Raw genomic sequence first — 21,091 nt, forward strand, 5'->3', positions numbered from 1 at the left:
AATTGGTAAGCTGGACACAGCTAGAAAAGTAGATTTCCCATCACCTTCTAAGCCTTGACAACTAAAAATCCCTCATCTAATTTTGAGATGTAACAGCACAATGGCCCGTTGATTTATTTTTAACATGCTTTCTGTCTCTAAATCTGATATTATGCTACACCCTGCTCCCTACAGTGCTCATTGGACCATTGCATAACACAGACTGGAGAGGGTCTTAATTCTAGATGGTCTGGAAATGGAAGTGGGCCTGGAATGTTTTTTTGTTTATTTGCAATGGATGGTTGGTAAGGCAGAGCTCCTAACTACCCAAATGGCTCCAAGTTAAAACACGTATGGCATTCTTGTTCCCTTGGCAGGCAGGGATTCAAAGGAATAGCCCACTGAAGGTGGTAACCATCCAGATCTGTAAATCCATGTCTCAAGTGCAACAGATTTACTAGCCTGCTCTGATTTTGCTGTAAAGGAGTCTTCGTGGATATGAAATCTTTCTGCACATCTACAGTGTATGAAGGGTTAATGGAACTGCATTTGGAATTCAAAACCCATGTTCTCCTTATACTATGGCAGTGTAAAATTTTTCATCTTCCTTATCCTTACATAATTAATTAGGAGTAAAAGTTCACTGTGTCCTTCTCTCCCTTTCTCTGTCCCTCTTAAGGCAAAGGAGCCTCTGGGCGAGCAGCCAGTGTCTATCTACCCCTTACCAAGTGCAAGCTGTTCTTGAAAGGCTGCTTTCTTATTTACTGTGAGCCGCGTTCTGCCCCCAGAACTCACATTTCCATCCACTTGGCAACTTTATAAGGGCAAGTAAAGGAGCAGAGAATAGTTTTAAATTAAAGGCCTAACCTGTTTGAGACACAGCATTTCCTTGTTTTCCCAACCAAGTTGTACATGATAGTCTGGCCAACAAGTGGAGGAATTCCAGAAACAGTGGGAGTACTCTTTGCTTTTTAGTGTGTCAGCCAGGAATGAGTTCTGCAAGAGACAATCCTCACTCAAGGGTGATGGAAAGTAGCTGCCTTCTCTTTTTGAGTGGACAGAATCATACAGCCATTTAGCTTGGAAAAGATCTTTAAGATCATCGAGTCCAACTGCTATCCAGCACTGCCAGGTCCATCACTAAATCGGGTCCCGAAGTGCCACGTCTACTTGTCCTTTCAGTACCTCCAGGGAGGGTGACTCAACCACGTCTCTGGGCTGCTTGTTCCAATGCTTGGCCACCTTTTCAGTGAATGAACTTTTTCTGACATCTCCTGGCACAACTTGAGGTAATTTCTTCCTGTCCTATTTCTTGTTCCTGGGGTGATCAATCCCCACCTCATTACAGCCTCCTTCCAAGTAATTGTAGAGATCATCTCATTGAAAAAAAGGTGTCTTTGGCCACTCCAGAAGATGTGCCATGTGAAATAGCAGTTGCTGTAGCAACCACATGATTTCTGTGCTCAAGATCAATATTCACTGCTTACATTAACCATCTTCAGCATGCAGCAGTCTCTGGTGCAGGTCCTGGTGTCAGGGAGAGCAGTCCCAGGCTGATCTTGTTTCCAGCAGCCCTGCTGGAGTGGGATGGCAGGGCAGGAGCCCAGCTGTGCCAAGTACATGCCCTGGGCCAACAGCTGGCTTCACAGGCATGACATTGTGCCTAGTTCATTCTGTTCCAGCTTTGAAGACAAGGTTTCTGTTGGCTGCTAAAATAGGAGCTTGAATCAGCAGAACATAGTAACTGATCTTAAATTTGAATTTGGAAATGGATCCAAGCCTCCACTCCTTTGATTGTCAAGACTTACATTAAGTATGTTCCTGGATCATGCACCTTTTCTGGTCAAAATAACCTGAATGTAACCCTGCTATACAAAGGTTTCAGTTTGCTAAGCACCTGAACTGGGTGGTTTCAGAGAATAAATGCTCTTAGAGAAGCACGTGGTGCTCTTGTCCCTCTCCTGTCAAGTGCCCAGGGCTCTCACTGCATCTTTTAGAGCTTCATCTCACAAACAGGATTAGTTCAGAGAGCAGCAGCCCTCTGTGGAGAGGTTAAAACCGTCTCAAGGGAGCAGTGCTTTACCACAAATCTTTCTCTTACTGTTAATTCTCTCTCTTCTCACAGTGTTTCCTTTAGTTGCCCTCTATCCAGATGGCCTGAGGGATAAGCCTGTATGACAGGCAAGAGAAGTGGCTAATGGCACTTCTGGGAGAGCACTCTTGGCTTTCCAGCATGACTCTGGGCTTTCTGGTGATATTCACATCCATCAACCATTGCTATTCACATCTTGCCATGCTACCTTGGTTGTGATGATTTTTTTTCCAGTGAGGAGCCATGAGGAAGCAAATAGCATAGGGAAAGCAGCCTGATTCTACTTAGGTCCATCAGAAAAGATAAAATACATGCTTAATCATTTCTAGGAGAAACTGCAAATCAAGCAGAAGCCTCTTTTTCTATTGCACTTTCTTAAGGGATGTATAAGAAGGGAGAAACCATACAGGAAGGACAAAGTGAGACAAGAAAAAATAATAGCTGAGTAAAAGGAGAATTATTTGGACCTATGTGTGTTAGCTTGAGTAAAAATGTCTCTCTGGTTTTTGCATCTTCATATTAATAACTGCATTACATGGGACTGCTTTTTATCACTCCTAGCATTTGTTGAAACTTGATTTAACATTGAAAATGGATAAAATGAAGGCACTCACAGGACCAGTTTAGAATAGATGAATTTATTTTCCCTGTTCTTGATGATGAACTGCAGGAAGATGGCTTTCCGTGTGTATGAGATGTGCTTGCTACAGCAGTAGCTTAGGGACATTTCAGGGATTTCTAGGCTTTGCTGATAAGCTGGTTCTGTGACACCAGTAGCAGTGCTATCAGACCCTTTAGGTCATTTCTTTTGGATTTTCTCATTCTGGTTATGTTGCTCTACAATGGCCTCAGGAGAACTGCTGCTACGGAAGATAAATATAAATTTCTATGCAGGTCACACAGAGCAAAATAATGCCCTCTGCTGTTTTTTCAGTCTGTTTCAGGAGTCACAGTTTCATTCATGAGAAACGTGTAAGACATATGATGGTTTTTGGATTTTGGCACTGCAGAAACTTAGTGAGTGGAGAGCTATACATGTTTATAATTCAGATTGGCAGCTTTATATCTAAATATTGACATAATTGCGTGCATTTGCCTTTCTATCTCAAAAGCACTAAGTGAACCTTTACTTCTTCAAACTGATGTCTTCTGTGATCCAGTCTGACATGTTAATGACAAGCTTTTAATTTTTTTCATCTTCCAATTTTGAAACAAGATGACAGAATCTATATGTAATCAAGGATGCTCACTATCAGTAAATCAATTATCAAGTGAAGTTTCAGCTTAGTTTTGTGCTAAAAGTGCAGTTTTCTGGGAAACTGGTGTTTATGATCCAATTTAGTAAGTAAAGAATATGAGTTTAATATTTCAATGTAGCTTTTTTTTTTTTTTTTGAAACAGCTAAACAACAGAGTGCTAAAGAAGTCAGGATTTCTCTCTCTCCTTTCTGCTTTTCATTTTACTACCTCTCAAGAAATAAAGACATATAGAATCCCAGAATGGCTTCTGGAAAAAATGGCTCCTCACTGGGAAAAAAGATCATCTCATCCAACCCCACTGCCATGGGCAGGACATCTTTCCCTAGATCAACTTGCTCAGAGCCCTTCCTTGAACACTTCCAGGGATGGGGCATCCACAGCTTCTCTGGGCAGTCTGTTTCAGTGTCTCACCACCTTCACAGTAAATAATTTCTTTCTAATATCTAATCTAAACCTACTCTCTTTCAGTTTGAAGATATTTCCCCCCATCCTGTGATTCCAGGCCATTGTAAAAGGTCTCTCTCCATCTTTCTTGTAGGCTGCCTTCAGGTACTGGAAGGCTGCAATTAGGTCACCTCAAAGCCTTAATTATATATGTAGCATATAAAGTAGCAAGACATAATTATATCACAATTGTTGCTGCAGTAGAACAAAAGAAATGCAGCATTTCCATTAGCACAATATTGTTCTGCTGTCATAGTTGGCTGATAACTGGAGTGGAACCATAATTCTGGGCACTGTGGAGGTACTGCTTCCCAGAGATGCAGATTAGAAGTAGTATTTCCATAGATACCATGGTGCCTCATTTTTTTCTTTAATTCTCTTCAATGTATTTAATGGGGGAAAAAAGTGTTGTGCTGCTAAAAGGAGGAGAAAAGCAGAAAAGAATTCTATTACTCATAGAGTCAACTATTATTTGGTAAAAGTATCTTTACTGGTGTATGTTGCTTTTTAGTAGAGAGTCTTTAAGCATCTTATAGATTGCAATTTGAATGAGAAACTCAGTGATCTAGTATGGTAGAGAAGTATTTAGTAATATACTGAAAATTAGTAACACAGCTAACTTAATAAGCACTCATGGCTGAGTCTAGGAGGTTTTTTTTTCCACGTCCTCCCTTACTGTGGTAGTTTCTGGTGTTCTGGTGTCCCTGTCAAAGGAAGGAAATTGATGAATCTGACTCCATGTTCTTAGAAGGCTAATTTATTATTTTATGATATTATATATTATATTACGCTATACTAAACTATACTAAACTATACTAAAGAATAGAGAAAGGATACAGACAGAAGGTTACAAAGAATGATAATCAAAACTCATGACTCCTTCTAAGGTCCCGACACAGCTGGACAGTGATTGGTCATTATGTAAAAAAAATTAACATGTAACTAATCAAACAACCACTTTTTGGATAAACAGTTTTCCAGACCACATTCCAAAGCAGCAAAACACAGGAGCAGCAAAATGAGATAATTATTGTTTTCATTTTTCTCTGAGGCTTCTCAGCTTCCCAGGAGAATAAATCCTGGCAAAGGGATTTTTCAGAAAATATGATGGTGACACCTTACCTCTAAATTCCTATTTTGCTTTTTGATACCCATTCAGGGGGAAAGGCCCACGTTTATGCTACTCATTAAATACAATCATAATTTCCTGTTTGACACTATTGGACTTCTATATTTGTAAATGGTTTTAAAAACATATTTATATTCACAGTTCTGGAAGACAATTCAAATGCTGGCTGGTTTGCATCTTGCTCATTGGAGCTAGGGCTTGACTGTCAGCAGGAGCTGTGAATCATTTGAGTCATTCCTTGAGCAGAAGATTTGTAATGAGAGGATAGGGAGACTCAGGTAACCTGAACATTTCCATGGCTAATTCTAATTACTGACTGAGTTTGCTGCTACCCATGGGCAAAGGGAAGTTGAATCATCACTCTCACAAAAATGTTAAGAAGGGACTAGAAGTGAATTCATGAAGCCATGCTTTCAGCTGTGCTCACCAACACAACTTCACTTATGACAGTGGAGAACTTAACACACAAATTAAAGCTGAAGCTCTGATTCATAGCTTTTAAGAAAATCAATAGTTTCAAACCTTATTTTTGTCCAAATCATCGGGCTTCCATCTAGGCTCTGCCACTTTCTCAAGCCAGTGAACAATCAATATAAAGTAACATCATTTAAACTGAAGTCTTAACAGCATTGTGATTAGGAGTGTGTTTGTGCCATGGGCTGCGGAGTGCTCTGCACATCATATTAAAAAGAGCCCAGCTGATTTACAAAATTTTCTAGTCAGTTTCAGCTGCCATACCTTCCTACTCAATATTTCAAATCACATATCTAAGGAACTAGGAATCTCTGCCTTCTATGGGCAAGAAGAAAGAAATTCAAGAGAGTTAATAAAGTTTGACTCAGTACTTTCAATTTTTTGTGCTCTCCTCACCCCCTTCCAAAGGATCACACACTTCTTTAGGCAGAACAAAAATGGATTAAATCAAGGTAGTACAAGTTTAAATATTTAAAGTACTCTTTTGTTGTACTAAAACATCTAGAATTCACAGTCTTATTGCTCAGTATTAGGGCTTTTTAAAATGGCATTCATAAGTCTGCTTTAAATAACCTTTCTTGTTTTCAGTGAAGCTCTAATTGTGCCTGTAAAAAGTACAGTAGCACCTGCTGTACTTGTGCCTGGTGTCCCCAGAGACCTAATACATACTGTGAAATACAATGATTAGATCAAGAAATGTTACTCATCCTCTTTTCATGTGAAACGTGTTCTTTAAATTACAGAAAAAAAGAAAGGAAATGGCACAAAGCAAGTCCAGGCTAGCTGCAGGACAGATTGGCATTGCTGGAGGAATTGCTTGTCAGTAGGATACAGAGGAATTAATCGTAAAGGAACTGCGTGCAGAATCTGCCCTTCTGCACTTTAGACTTCGTAGATAAAATTGATGTTTTATGGAATTTCAGGTGTTTCTAGGGTAGTAGACCATTTACATGATCATCAAATCATGAAAATATTTTATAAATTTGGCTCTATCAGGCAACTAATTTCCTATGATTGGATGTGCTATGCATGAAATCTGACTTTTGCAGCAAAGAAATCTGACAATGGCAGCAATGGCTTTAATAAGCCAGGTTGACAAAAATGACCAAATATAGATTTCCTCCAGGTATTATCTGTGTCTGTAGTATTTTGATTTCATGGAAAATAACAAGGAGAGCTGATGTGTCACAGTCCACCAAGTGGGGTTTGCTTGCAGAAACTAAGACACCTGGTTGATCTACCATGCTCAAGCTTCAGTCACCTTTCTGTGCTCACATAGATGATGCTGAAGACCTTGGTCTTGGCATCTGATTCGCCCTGAGCTTGGCTGCTATAAATCACAGAGGGAACAAAGATCTTCTTTTGCAGCTCTTACTTACCCACGTTGTTTTTCCCTCCTCCCCTCAGAGAGCTGACATTGGGATCTCTGCCCTCACCATCACCCCCGACAGGGAGAACGTGGTGGACTTCACGACGCGCTACATGGACTACTCGGTGGGCGTGCTGCTGCGCAAGGCAGAGAAGACCGTGGACATGTTTGCCTGCCTGGCCCCCTTTGACCTCTCCCTGTGGGCCTGCATTGCTGGCACGGTGCTCCTGGTGGGGCTCCTGGTCTACCTCTTGAACTGGCTCAACCCCCCGCGCCTTCAGATGGGATCCATGACGTCCACAACTCTCTACAACTCCATGTGGTTTGTCTATGGATCCTTTGTGCAGCAAGGTAAGAGACAGAGGGAGGCTCTACCTCTGAGAGAAAACCTATTTATCCTCCCCATTGCTCTAGAGACCTTCCTCTCCCCTGCCTCCCTCCCCCACCCCACAGGAAACTGGGAGCACTGGAAAGCCTTGTGCTAAAAGATGTCCTAGATATTTAGCTGTCCTATGTGGTACCCTGAGAATTTCGGAGAACTACATGCTAGCTTGGGATTTGTTGTTTTCTTGTTACAGAAAGGTGATTTTTCTCTGAGTCAAAAAAAAAAGATTGCTCATCAGTTACTGGAGAATTATTCACTATTTACAAGTGCTATGTTCTTACCCAGTCAGAGAATTCCAGGGTTTGGATTTTGAACTAAGTTTAGACTAGTCAGCAGTGCTAAACAATCTTACTGTGTCTGATATTCTTTCCTCCCTCTTCTGATTTATTTCAAATTTCCTATCTAATGTTTAGATTCAAGCATCTCTGGCCTTCCTGATTGCTTTCTCAATCCCATCTAGCATCTGGTGCAGCCCAGGCCGGTCCCCAGTTCTGCTTGTATTCCCAAGTCCTTCACAATGTATCTCTTCTGGCAGAGTTTTAACCACGCATCCTGAAGACAGCAGGGACTACAGATCTTGGTTGGGTATATGCTGCTTAGGATTCTGGTCTGCAAGTTGAGGTTGTAAAGCAAAGTGGAATAAGTAAATGCAGCTTAATAGAAGAGCAAAAGGGGGTTTAGGCTCAACAACAAAACAGAATGAACACCTTCTTGCTTAACCATGTAAGAGAAGTGTTGTATCCATTACTCCTCAGTCTCTGCTGAAACTGCAGGTAGACCTGTTTTAATTTCACAGAGCATCTGCTCTACAAAGAGCCATGGCCACTACAGCCCCATACTCACAGACAGTTCTTTGTATTTTAACCTGAATGTGGATGGAGCACTGTAGGCAAAGGTGTCATATTTACATGAAATTGGCAACATGTGATTTAACATTACATTATTCTTTTTTCAGAACAATCAGATGACATCCATAAAAGCTAAAGGTATCCATGAAAATCAAGTATGAAACTCCTAGAATGGAAAAAAAAAAAGCTAAAACAATGTCACTACCAAAAAGAAAAAAGAGCTTAAACTGAGACTTTCCCTGAGAGGGGTAATTTTAAACACATAAGCATAGAGACATTACTTTTAAAATTATCATTTGCATTAAGCAGATGGTCAGCTGAGGAGAGCTGAAGAGATAGTTTCAGGGGGTTTGTGATTTCTTTTTTAATAAATAAAACCAAAGACTTCAGAGTAGCTGAGACATATAGAAATTTTTTTCATGTATATGGGTGGGTTTATAAAGCACTCTTTCAGTCCAAAATATCACCTGTGTAAGTGTTTAGCAAATCCAGCTGTGAGAGAGCAGTTGGTCTCTTACAGAATGAGACTCATTACATTGGTCTTCCTGTTAGGTTAGAACTTGAGGATTAGTTTCTTTACTGCGAGAATGTGAGCCATTCCACACAGGTTGATTAGCCTGAGCATCCCTGCTGTATTCCCAACAGGAGCCCCTAAAAGCTTTCCAGGAGACTGCCCAGCTAAGGTTCAGAGGAGGCACAACTGTTTTAACATAGCTCAGCCTAAAAAATTGTCACCTGCATTGTTTGCCTCATGTTTATCCAAGGTAGCCTGTATTTTGAGAAATTTCCTAACTTATAGGTCCAGAGAAGTAGTCCACAAGGGAGCACTTGAATAGATGCTCAGTTAGCTTAAAAAGAAAAGGATTTTTTGACCAATCAATGAAAATGAGTGCTTAAGGAGGGCTTAGAGAGAAACCTTGAATTCAGCATGAACTTGATGAAGAAGTTAGATGTAAAGAAGGGGAACCAGGTTGCAACAATGCCAGAATTCAATGAGGGGGGTAGGGTGGGAAGAAGGAAAGAAAATTAATTTATTTGAACAGATCTGCATCCACTCCCTGTGGTAAGAGGTGTCGCACATGAGGTGCAACTCAGTAAAGCCTGCTGGTGGTACAAAGAATCTGAGGGCACCAAAACTGCTGTGCAACTTCAGAAAAAGAAATTCACAGAGCTGGGAAGGTGGGAGGAATTATTTACAGAGAAAGAGAGAGACTTTACTACCCTACCATGTGGATTGTTAACACAACTCTATAGAATTCACTAAAATAAAGGTAAATCATTTACTTGACTCCTACTGAGTGAGCAAAAGTTACAGACATGTATCTATAGTTTTGCTCTCCTTCAAACAACAAGCAGAACTCTCCTGAATTATCTAGAAGGAAAAATGAAACACATTGAAAAGAATTTATACCAAAATACATTTACTTATTATTACTTATACTTATTTATACCAAAATACACTTACTGACTGATACAAACATAAAGATTGAGAAGAACTCAGAAATTCAGTGCAAAAGAGTAAGAGATGCATTTATAATGCCAGCCTGTATTTCACATTCAATTTGAATATAACAAAAACTATATTAGCTGGAGCATTATTGTTTACTAATCCTTGTGAATACAGACATATGAAAATAATTTTCAATTTAATTTCAGGGTTACTGGCCATTGTGGTGATTTTGCATCTGTTTTCATTCATCAGCTCTTCATTCAGCAGAAAAACTGCAGCTTTTATTTGTTTTGGAATAGTAAATCTGTTGCTATTAATTCTGATTGGCAAATCTTAAGTGTAGCAGCATGGGGCATTTCAAACACTGTCACATTCACTTAAGAAATCTTTCAGCAGCGATTTAAAGCATGACAAGGTACTCATTTCTGTTATCAAAACAAAGAGCCAAAGATGGTTTTATACCCTGTGCTGACAGAAACAAAGCAGCTTGAACGAAAGTTTGTTTTTGCTTTGATAGTTCTAGATTCTTTGTTTGGGGCTAGCGCGTGATTTGTGGCATCATCTTCTCTTCCTTTTCTCCAGACAGAGGAAAAATTTGCAAGCATGCAGACTGGCTTCAGACCAGCAGTGGTTCTGAAGACAGCTCTCTGCTGCAAAAATACAGCTCATTCTTTAAGGAAACTCAAAACTTATTATGATTGAAATATTTTTGAAACATTTTTCTTCTGAAATAGTTACAAACTTGGCAGATTTTAGCTAGTAGCTTTAGTTCACTGTGTCCATTTTCCAATGCTATTAACAAGTTTTAACCTATTTCAATTTTTGAAACACCAAATAAAAATACTGTGTCCTTGTCTATAGGCAAAGCACAGATCAATCCAATGGTTTTTAAGGCAGGTCTGTAATTATTGTCACACTTAATTACAAAATTTAAGTATTTTTCATTGCTTCCTTAAAGGTAGACTGAAATTTAATGTGACTGATACTTGTATCACTTAAATTTAGGTCTTGAAAATGGCTTTCACTTTCTTACCTCCATATTTCAGTGGCCACTCTAGGCACCATTTTGAGTCTGGTAATATGGAGATAAATTTTAAGTTTCCCTTTTTATTTGACGTTCATTCATTATCGAGATCAGCCAAAATAATTTACATTCTTTTTTTAAGATACATGAGGATAAAGCTGCAATATAACTCAATTAATATAAAAGTGTATAAAGTGGAAAGGGAATTTTTTATTCTGTGCTCAAGCCCTTCACTATAAAAATAAAAAGGGCAGGCAGTGCACTGAAATGCTTTGGCTTCCTACCCAATATACGCATTGAATTTGAAATATGCTGTGACCACTAAGAGACTTTTAGGTGATCTCAACCATGCTGCTCTGGGTTATATTAAAAGCAAATGCTTTGTACTGTGAAGTCAAAATTCAGGCATGAGTAGTTAAGATAATATCTATTGTCTCTGGGTTGTCCATTCATCTAAAGATGAAACCAATTCATAGATTCAGACTGTGGAGGATTGCAGAAATTTAGTGTCACAGATTCTGAATTTGTTGTTTTCCTTTTGCTCATCTTAGAAAACTAAGTGGCTAAAGCTCCTCATTTTGCTTATTTTGAATATTACTTTTGACAACTGGACAGAAATCTGGCTCTAGGCAGCCCTGCTTTGGGACATGGGACAAGAAAGGGACAAGGTCCCTTTCTACTTCATAGAGTCTGAGTGATATATGAATAATTATATATTTCATATACTTTGCTTTTGTGCTCTACACAACCTTCTCTTTAGCCATGGTATTGTTGCTACTCCCTCAAATTTTGCCCTTATTAGAATTTGGCAGTATAGGGAACCTGCCGTATGAACTCTCAGAGAAGAAATTTGAGGCTTCTGAAAACTTTACTAAAATCTTCATTGAGATCAGCTGAATCGAGTTGCTGCAACAAATTCTGATGCCATTTATACTTGCTGAGAACCTAGTTTAATCTCCTGAAGGTTTTCTATTAGCTTCCTATTAGGGGCTCTTGTTACAAAACGCTCTAGGGAGCACTCTGTTCTCACTAGTACTGGAGAAAAATCAATGATTTAAGAAACAGAAGTTCAAGATCTAGAGTTACTGCCAACCCTTTTTGTATAATAGATCAGTTTTTGAGACAGGTAAAATGCTGTGTAATTTTTTGCCAAGGACTTGCAGAAGAATGTTTTAGGGGATTTTGTTTCAAAGGCAGCCTCTCAAATTTTGCTTCAGAATTCAGTGATTAGCTAAGTTAGTATAACAGATTTCAACAAAATGTTGACAAAATAATGAAGTTAGAGAAAACGACAATGTTTTGTATTTGGTATGAAAGACAACATAAAAGACTTAGTCTCTATCTTATCACACTCTGCTCATTTGGCTTTGAACTTTTCTGTAAGAGAAGGTATTTCTGAATTGACCTGGCAGGATTTTAGATTTTGCAGGTAAAGATGCAAGGCTCTGTTTTGTTTGGGTGTGGGTTTTTTTATGGGTTTTTTTGCTGTAATAGAAAATATTTTTTTAATGGCTGAATCATTCAAGATTTAATCACTTCTTAGTGATTGCAACAAAACAAACATTCATTATAGTTTTATAAATAGAATTTGACCATAGGATAATGAGCACTTGAAGTATTAGCTGCAAAAATATAATTTTCTTCAGAGAGCTTAAGACACTTGCTTAACCCAGAAAAGTTATGAAATTGATGATGTTCAAGAGCCACTAGTGGGCCATTTTTTTATCCCCTTATATTTGTTTAAAATGCTAGTCACAACTGGAGGTTTTGATTGGTCATCAGTGGTGTCAGTAATGGCCAATTATGCTGATAATACCTGGTAAATGAGCAAATCTCACTGTTTGCCTTGTGTAAATTACATTTCATAGGAGCAATAAAACAGCCTCCAAGCTTTAGCACTTCAAAGTCATTATAATACTTCTCAGATGGTTAAAGCTGCTCAGAATTCTCAGTTTTCTTCCTTGTATTGCCACCCAAGGTGTGATATAATCCTAGTGAAATGCACTGCCTGGAGTCTGCTGTTGCTTAATAAATTACTCAGTCTTGCTTATCTCACTCTTGGCATATCCCTATCAGCAGGAAACCATTATGCTGTAGCAGCATCCTTTCTTAGTGACATTTTCTCTTAATTAACTGTACAACAATCAAATATTTAATATTCAGAGGAAGACTCTAGAATCATTCTGGAAAAATTCTGTTAGACATTAATTATATCTTCACATATGATACTTAGTGGTGAAACCTGATGGGTATTTTTTTTTTTTGGTTTTGGGTTGGGTTTTTTTTTTGGTTTGGGGGGATTATGATTAGAAATATAAAAAAGATCCAGTATGAAGTCTTTAGGACTGGGACCTAGTTCCTAATTTGGTTTCTGCACCTGATCTGCTGGCTGACCACAGAAACATTCTTTAATATCTTAGATATCTAAAAATGGATATGTTACTCATCTTCCTTCATAAAAACATGTTTTATACCTTCTTATAGAAGGCAAAACTTAAATGCCAGTCTCATTAATTAACAATTTTAATTGCTCTTCAAACTAATGCCAGTCTTGACATATTCATGTAGCAAGGAGAACAGACTTGCTGAGCCTAAAATGCACAGCCCTGAGCTGGGAAGATGAAAAGTCAGACACCAAACATGTAAGGAAACAAACTACGTACACCAGCAGATTTATTTGTGGCATGATACTTCCACCTTAAAAGTATGACCCCCCCAAATTCTCATGTCATTTTGGTTAAATCTGGACTAGTGCCTCAGTAAGTGTATTTACCTTCATCAAGTCACCTCTCTGAAATGGGGACTGTGGTACCCAAGCTCCTTTTGCATGTCTCAGTGGTTTGGCCAGCCCTCTTGACAGCATCCAAAAATGAGTACATTTTGGCAATTGTGTCCTGTGTCTCAAAAGTATTGGGAAACCACAAGTGGTCACTGGAACTGACAGCATATACTGAGAGCTGTTGTCGTGTATGCAGTACACTTTTGTGAGCCTTGGATGTAGCTTTATGTCCTTTCAGAGGTTTATTTGATTGTCTCTTCTTGAAACTGTAGTTCCATGGACTAACCATGCTCCAAGTAACATGTTCAGTGGTGTGGGCATTTGTTTGCAGCAATGTGATATCACTAGTGTGAAACTACCAGGGGATATGCTTGAATTTTCCTCTAATTTGAAGTTAAAATTCAGGCAGTTCTCAGAGGCATCTTAAATAATGCATTTCTACATCTTCTCTGCACGTGGTTGCTTGAGTAATAGCACTGGGTACATGAAGCAGTCTATTTAGAGATTTTGTGTCTGACATACCGTCTGTGAGGAGATGGAGAATGAATGGCAGTGTGAAAGCCCAAAAACTACCTTAATTGCCTAGGACTAGCTCTGACTGACTGTGAGAAGGTGATGTCTGTCTGGCTGTAGTGTAAACCCTGAGCAAGACCAAGTGAAGCAAAAGGAAAGTAGAATTGGATGTCATGGCATCTGTCCATCATTCTGTGTTCTTTAAAAACATCCCAAAGTGAATATTTTGCTCAGAACAGTTTCTTAAGTTGTTGTAATTTCTCATATGACTATATGCTGTACTTGGGTAAAGAATTAATTAGTTAGATTGAGATTAGGTAACCAATTTTGACTTTTCAGGGTTCACCTGTGTGTAATATACATTTAATTGAGGAAACAAGGAAGAACCATTTACTCAGGAATTGTGTGTTTCTTGTGTGGAGGAACAATGTAACCCCCATTTATCTTCAAAGATGTTTAGAAGCTGAAGAGGCAAGTCTTACTTGTCCTGCTATTTGATTTTCCTGCACAGGAGTTTACGGTTGAATTGACAACTTCAGCTGTTTAAGGTAGGGAGGAAGTGAGAAATGAGCTTTAGCCTTATTAAAAATACTCCCCCTCTGCTTGGGATGCCAGCAGTTTCATCCTCAAACTGATCAGCCTTTTTCAGCTGAGGCCATCCAAGGCACCAGACAAACACGGGTTTTAGAGGGAGCCCACGGTAGTTTTCTGTTGCTTTCCTGCCCTGTGAGGAGTCCCTCCTCTGCAACAGCTGTGCCATAGCTGCAGCCACCCATGCAGAGCCACCTCACAACATCAACTGGTGGGTAGGTGCCAGGAAAATTGCCTGAAGCTGTAAAGACAGGAGTAGCAGAGGTTTTCAAGCTGCTGGCAGAAAGTCTCCCTTCTTCAGCAGCTGAGGGCTTTTTCCCCCAGACTTCTTGTAATATTGAAGTGTTTATAAAAGGAGTAGACCAAAATTAATATAGAAAGGAAACAAAAAATGCTATCAAATTATTTCTTTAACTAACCTGTTCCTTTCCCTGATTGTTGAGATGAAGGACGAGTCTCAGCATATACGGTAGAATGAGGGCTGTGGGGGAGGATTTGTTTGTATTTTTTTTAATCTAGTCAGCTTCTCAGCATGCAAATTAAGGGGATTACCTTCATTATAGCAGCACTCTGTTCTAGGAATCTCCTGCTGCTTAATTTTTATCCTTCCACTGTCAGTAGTGGAGAGAAAGATCTTAAAGCAGGACTTCACCTCTTCAGCATTTTTGAAGCTAGTGAGATGGGGCTGGGTTAAAAATGTGAGATACCTCACCTACCAAACAAAAGGGAGATGAAGGAACATGGGTGGTTTTGACTGAAGCCTTGTCTTCCCCCACACTAGGACAGAGTAAAGGTAGAGATGAAGGGGAAATAAATTGATCTGCAAACAGGCTGTGAAGGAGCAGTGATAATAAATCTGTTGAGTGGGGTGTTCGTTGTTCGTGCCCAGATATACTTGCTAATAGAACATTTTTAGCCATAAGCATGTACTACATTCTTACAATGGCTTCTTTTATTTCTATATCCCCAAAGAGGAAAATCCTCACTATCCTGTAAAGTCACCTTTGAAGTCGCTTTTCACTTCTGAAAAACCTGAGTTGTGATCTTAAGCAGGGTGATAGCTGATTTGCTGTGAAAACCAGGTTATTCCACTTTCAAACATAAGCATTCATATTAGTGATTTTCATCAATAAATGACATTATAGCATTTTTCTCTGTGAAACTTGAAAGGATGAGGGTTTCATTCTGTCCTCTGTTCACTGTCATAATGCTACATTAGGTCATTTGAGTTTTAGAGATCACTTTGAGTTTTAGAGATCACTTTGATAACAACATTGCAGGATGTACCTGAAGTGGAATTTTAGTCTAAATTTTAAACCATGTTATTTAGGGACATAATTAGAGCTCCTACGCTGGTGATGATTGAATTCTATAAGGTTAGGAGTTCATTGCAGAGAAGCATTCTGAAAATTCTAAAAAACTAGAATTAGTGACAGGAAAACTGAACTAAGGTGTCTGAGATGCCTGTGATTCACTTTTCTCTGAAGTAGTCAGGGGTCACTCTGTACTGATAGATGCTTGGAAAACTTAGAAGAACAGATTTATAAAACAGATCATAATTCTTTAAAAATTCAAGCAAAACCATAGTTTGTAGTGTGTAATCCTTTTTTAAAATTCCCTTCACCCCCTAAAATCTTGAGCCACAGAATCGTGCAGAGGTAAAAAGATTATGCAGAAAACTACTTGTCAACAGATGTGAGGGCTTTACTGGAATAAGTGTTTGTCCTTATGGTCACACTGCATTGTTTTGTGCTTTGCTTGGTTCACAGTTGCTCAGTTTCAGCCAAAGGGGACTCTCTCCCTCATATTCATAATGCCCTCTCTGACAGGCTCTTCGCTAAAACCACGCTTTAATACCTCATTAATGGCATTGTTTAGCTTAATGTTAATTTTACATACAGATGGTCTGTTTTCAGTCCATTGTGCACAGTTCTTTCTGCTGTCCCTGAAGGTGCTACGCACAACCCTGTCAGGAGTGTGCAGAAAGGACCACACTAAGCAAACTGCATGTGACAGTAACACACACATCATCTCCTCAGCCAGTTATGAATATGTACCAGAGATGATAATTGTGGCTGATTGCTTGAGGCTTCACAGCATTTGAATCCAGCCATTAGTAATTGAGAGATTTGGTCTCAGCATCTCTTGAAATCTGATCTGAACATTGCCAGTGTGCAAGGTTATTTGTTAAGATCCAGTGCCAATATCCTCTAAAATAATAGCAAGCATATATCACTTTGATGCCTTCCCAGTGGTTGCAAATAGCACCTTCACACAGGCATGCAATCAAGAGCCATCTTAAAAGCACAAATCTCATCACAGGGCTCCTGAAGAGCATCCCCAGAGGCTCCCTGCGTTTCGTGAAAATGCCCATTGAGCTCTAATCTGTGTTCTTCTCTGTGTGTGTATATTAATAATTATATTTTGTAGAATTATTGTCCTGTGTTTTGAAAGTGGCAACAAAGAATTATCTGATCAGAGTTTTTTCCTTTTCTTTTTTTTTTCTTTTTTTTTTGCCAAAAGCTATTGGTAAAATTGCTAGGCTTATTGCACAGTTATTTATGATTATGTAATTGAATAGTCCTATATTTGGTAACCCCAAAAGTAAATTTGAAATCCTGCTAAGTCTTCTAATAATCCAATGCATTTCAGCAGCACTAATACAGTATATTTTGACCAACTGATTCATGAGAGGTAGACGGAAAGCCTCAGTTCCAATATGGTCACATTTACAGGTATCAAGAGATAGACTTTGAAATATCTAGACTTCTAGTATAAGACATCTAAGGACTCCCAGTAACTTCAGCAAATACTTGTGAATGCCTCCATTTTCATATTAGCTGCAGTCATTGCTCCTCTTTTGTAATAGCAGCAGAAGAGAAAAACAAAATATACTTTTTGATGTATTTTCCAGAACTTTTGGAAGCACTGTAAAGGCTACTCATGCCCCCTCTCTCTGATAATGTTGGACAAGTCAGTGCCATGTATTGGCACTATATAAATGCAAACTAATGTTTGTAACATTTTCTTTTATCTCTTGTGAACTTTGATTTGCAGTTGAAAATATATTTTGCTAATTCCACAGAAAGACAGAAAGTGATAAGTGCAAAATTGTTAATTTTCTGAAAAAAGTCATTAAGCTTGTGGGTCTAGGCCTAAAAGCCAGGAATTGATTCCTATAGGTCTTGAAGATTGATCCTGTAAATAAGATCAATCAATTCCTACATAATAGGAATGAAAATCTGATTAATGGGTGTAATTAAAGCATCACAGACACCAGGAGAAGCTAGAGCCCAGCCATTTGCTGAATGGTGATAGAACACATTTCCCTTCCCAACCCTTGCATTATTGCCACCATTTCAGCAAGATGGGTGCAAAGAAACAATTCATTGTTGTGAAGGGAATTATAAATATACTATAACTAATATGTTATGCTAACATCATTTTAATCAGGTAATTATTAAAGGACTGTTTGGCCTTTAAGGACATTGATTTAATGGGAATTAATTTAATGATTGAGCACTGTTTGTGTAACATTATCATTGCTAGTGATGCAGAAAATTGGAATCTCAGCTCAGCTGAAAAGAGTTTAGACTTTTTATTATCACATTAGATACTATTCTACTTGAATGTAGTTATTAGACCCTTTTTATACTTTGAGTATATATTTAAATGTTTGGGGTTTATCTAAAAATTTCTGAATAGAAAAAATAAGTTAAAATTTATGTCATTGTACTGCTCTCCTTTTTGACAGAGGCTTGAATTTCTGTTTAAAATAGCCTTTTAGAAAGTCCATTCAATTTTGGGTTTGACTTGCTATTGCTTCTCCCATAAAACAAATTTTCTCTGTTTTCATTCTCTGCTTTCTTCTGTGCAAACCTGATGATTTTTTTTAAGGAGGAATAGAGTTTGGTTTATGGAAAAGTTTTGCAACTTTAAAGACACAGCAGCTTTTAAAAGTAGCAGCAGAGCACAGTTCTATCTGGATTATTCTGAGGCTGAATCCTGCACTGTCTAGTCAGAGCTTAGAGGAAATGGTGAATATTTTTAAAGGAGTGTAATCAGTACCTGAGGGTTAAGGCAGGGTTAAAGCTGACTTTTATAGTTACAGCTCCCACTTACCTAAAGGTATGTTGTCTCTGGATACCCTCCTTGGTTTGCCCTTAGAGGTGCTATTGTCACAAATTATTTTTCAGCTTCATAGTGCCTCTAACTACAGTTATATATAAATTAGACCCAGGGAGAAAAGGATAGTAGTGTAGTGAAGTGGTGCATCTGACAGCCTGCTGCAAATAGATTAATTTTCAAGCAAAACTTTACTCAAGGATGTCTGACAGTTCCTGCTGTATCTTGGCAGATTTTTCCAAGGGAGCCTACTGGCCAAATGATTAGCCCTCTGTTACTAGAATGGAGCTGTTACAGCAGGCACAGCAAGTTGGGCAGGCTGGTATTTGAAGACTGATAGAAAAATAATTTGGTAATAGACATAGCAGAGACTTAAACTTACAACACAGTAGGTTACTAATCCAGTAACAGAGCAATGCTGTAGTATCATGGCAGCAGGCCCCACCAGGTAATAATGTGCATTGACTCTGTGATTGCAGAAGGCTGATCAAATGCTGTCTTGTGCTATACTATACTACTAAGGGGAAAAAAAAAACCTGTCTCCCTTTGCCAGGCAGTCACAACACACGTGGATCCAATTGGTCAATGAATCCAAAACACCATCACCAGAGTCCTGTTAAGAAATCCCTCTTTGGTAAACAATCTCCATGACACATTCCACATGTGTGCAACAACAGGTGCAGTGATTAAGATAAGAATTGTTTTTCTCTGAGCTTTCTTACAGCTTCCCAGGAAAATCCTAGGACAGCTATGTCTCTCCCTGTTCAGAAGATATGTGATTACCACACTGTAGTAGGCTGAAATGCTTTTCACTGGGTAGCACTGACCCTTTCCGTGACGCTAGAGGAATTTCTAGCTTCAGACAGGATATTTTCAAGGAACATGACTGAAGAACCTGTATTTTAAGCAAAATAGTTTGTGAGTAGGCATTTCACCAACCTTTTGGATATTTCTATTTGTCCATCAGGTTGTATGTCAAGGCCCTCTGACCAGATTTATGAGATGAGTTCCCTGGGCTGTAACTTGATGAGGGCTTTTGTGGCACTGCCACTGGTCCCTGATTAGTCCCAGCATTTGAAATCTCAGCATGGGTAATCTTTTCCTATTAATGAGAAAACAGAGCTGAGCAATGAGCCTTGGTGTGTGAGTCAAGTGCCAAAGGCACATCCCAACAGCTACACAGCAGCAGCAAGTGGAGGATTTTCAGAGGGAGTTTTCAAGACACGAGATGTAGCTTGGAGGTGACTGCTGGCCAGCAGTAACAGAGGGTGACAAGGTAGCATGGTAATCCCTCTCTCAGATGGGAGCTGGCTAGTGCCTGGCCTCCTTGGTAGGAGGCTGGGGGAAGCCTACATCTGCCTGCACAAGACTGTGCATACACCCTCAGGTTAGCTGGCTTCCAGAGGTGCTGGTAAGGATCTTTAGCATGTATAAGATGCAACTTCCTTCAAACTCCTTCACAGATTTCAGATACCTGGGAGTGATTTGAAATAAGCCTGAAGGAGAGGAATAATGTTTTCGGATTTTCTCCCTGTCATATAAAGGGGAGAAATAAATGAGGGGAGCTTTCTTTTGTGCATCATTGCTTCCCTTCTGGGACTGCAATGAGGAGAGTGCTTCCCACCCAGCTGAAAGAAAACAATCTTCCAGGGAGAAAACGTAATGAGATTAGTCAGGGGATCATTACACTAACAACAACAAATGGCAAGAGTCAGTGATTGTTTAGTTCAGAAATAAGACATTAAGGGGCGAAAAAATTAATCAGAGCACCAAAGGACAAAGTGAACACATTCTTTAATTGCCTATAGACCAGCAGGAGAAATCTGAATAATAAACAAGAACAGTTAGACTCAGAAATACAGAGTTGATCTTCATGTTGTTTCTAAAATCTAGTAGGAATAATTGGAAATTGTCTGAAAGTCAGATGGACAAGATGGGTAAAAGGGGATAAAGGTGTCGCTATGTCAGAATGGATTAGGCATTTCAGAGGTTGAGAGCTTGGAAAGAACTGATCTTGGTTTTTTTCTCTGACTGTGTGCTAATGGCTGGAGAACAAAATGAGATGGGAGACAGTGTCTGCTGCAGGCCACCAAATCATCCTCTCCACTGGAGTGGAGGATGGTTGGCTCCTGTAGAGCATCTCTGTGATGCATAAGGGAAAATTTGTGGTGTAAGAGGGGCAGTCAGGCTGAGTGGTGTGTGTTCCAAGCCTCCAGCTGCCCATGCTGAAGGGTCTGGAATGCACGTGTAGAGCATATGGAAAGGAAAAGGAACCTAAAGACCAAACTGAACCTTCAATTCAAGTTTTTCTTCCATCTCAATATCTGGATGTAACAAGATGAAAGACTTAGCAAATGTAAACAGACACTTAACAATTTCAAAAGATATAACCATTTAAAAAGTCTACACATGACTTTTACTATTTTATTATAAAAAAAGAAAGCTTTATCTTTGGAATCTGATGGAAACTTTTATCATTGCTTTGGTAAGTAAAAAGAAAATTGGGTCCCCTCCAATCCTACTACTTCAAAACAACTCAAAGAACAGTTCCTAATGTATTTGGAGTATTTTCACAGTATAGTGTTAATACATAGATGCAGTGCTCTCTCGTTAGGGAGTAAAGACCTGAA

At 39.0% G+C, this 21,091-nt stretch overlaps 1 protein-coding gene across 12 annotated transcripts in view; it reads left to right on the top strand.

Moving 5' to 3' along the window:
- GRID2 (glutamate ionotropic receptor delta type subunit 2) overlaps positions 1–21,091 on the top strand; it is an 809,145-nt gene that overhangs the window by 681,261 nt on the left and 106,793 nt on the right. For all 12 annotated transcript variants that reach the window (XM_064416952.1, XM_064416954.1, XM_064416953.1 and 9 more), the window contains one exon: positions 6,785–7,097. In XM_064416952.1, coding sequence (XP_064273022.1) covers positions 6,785–7,097 — 313 coding nt within the window. The remainder of the gene's footprint in view (positions 1–6,784; positions 7,098–21,091) is intronic.

The sequence above is a fragment of the Passer domesticus genome, chromosome 4 (assembly GCF_036417665.1).
Source record: "Passer domesticus isolate bPasDom1 chromosome 4, bPasDom1.hap1, whole genome shotgun sequence".
Taxonomy (NCBI): domain Eukaryota; kingdom Metazoa; phylum Chordata; class Aves; order Passeriformes; family Passeridae; genus Passer; species Passer domesticus.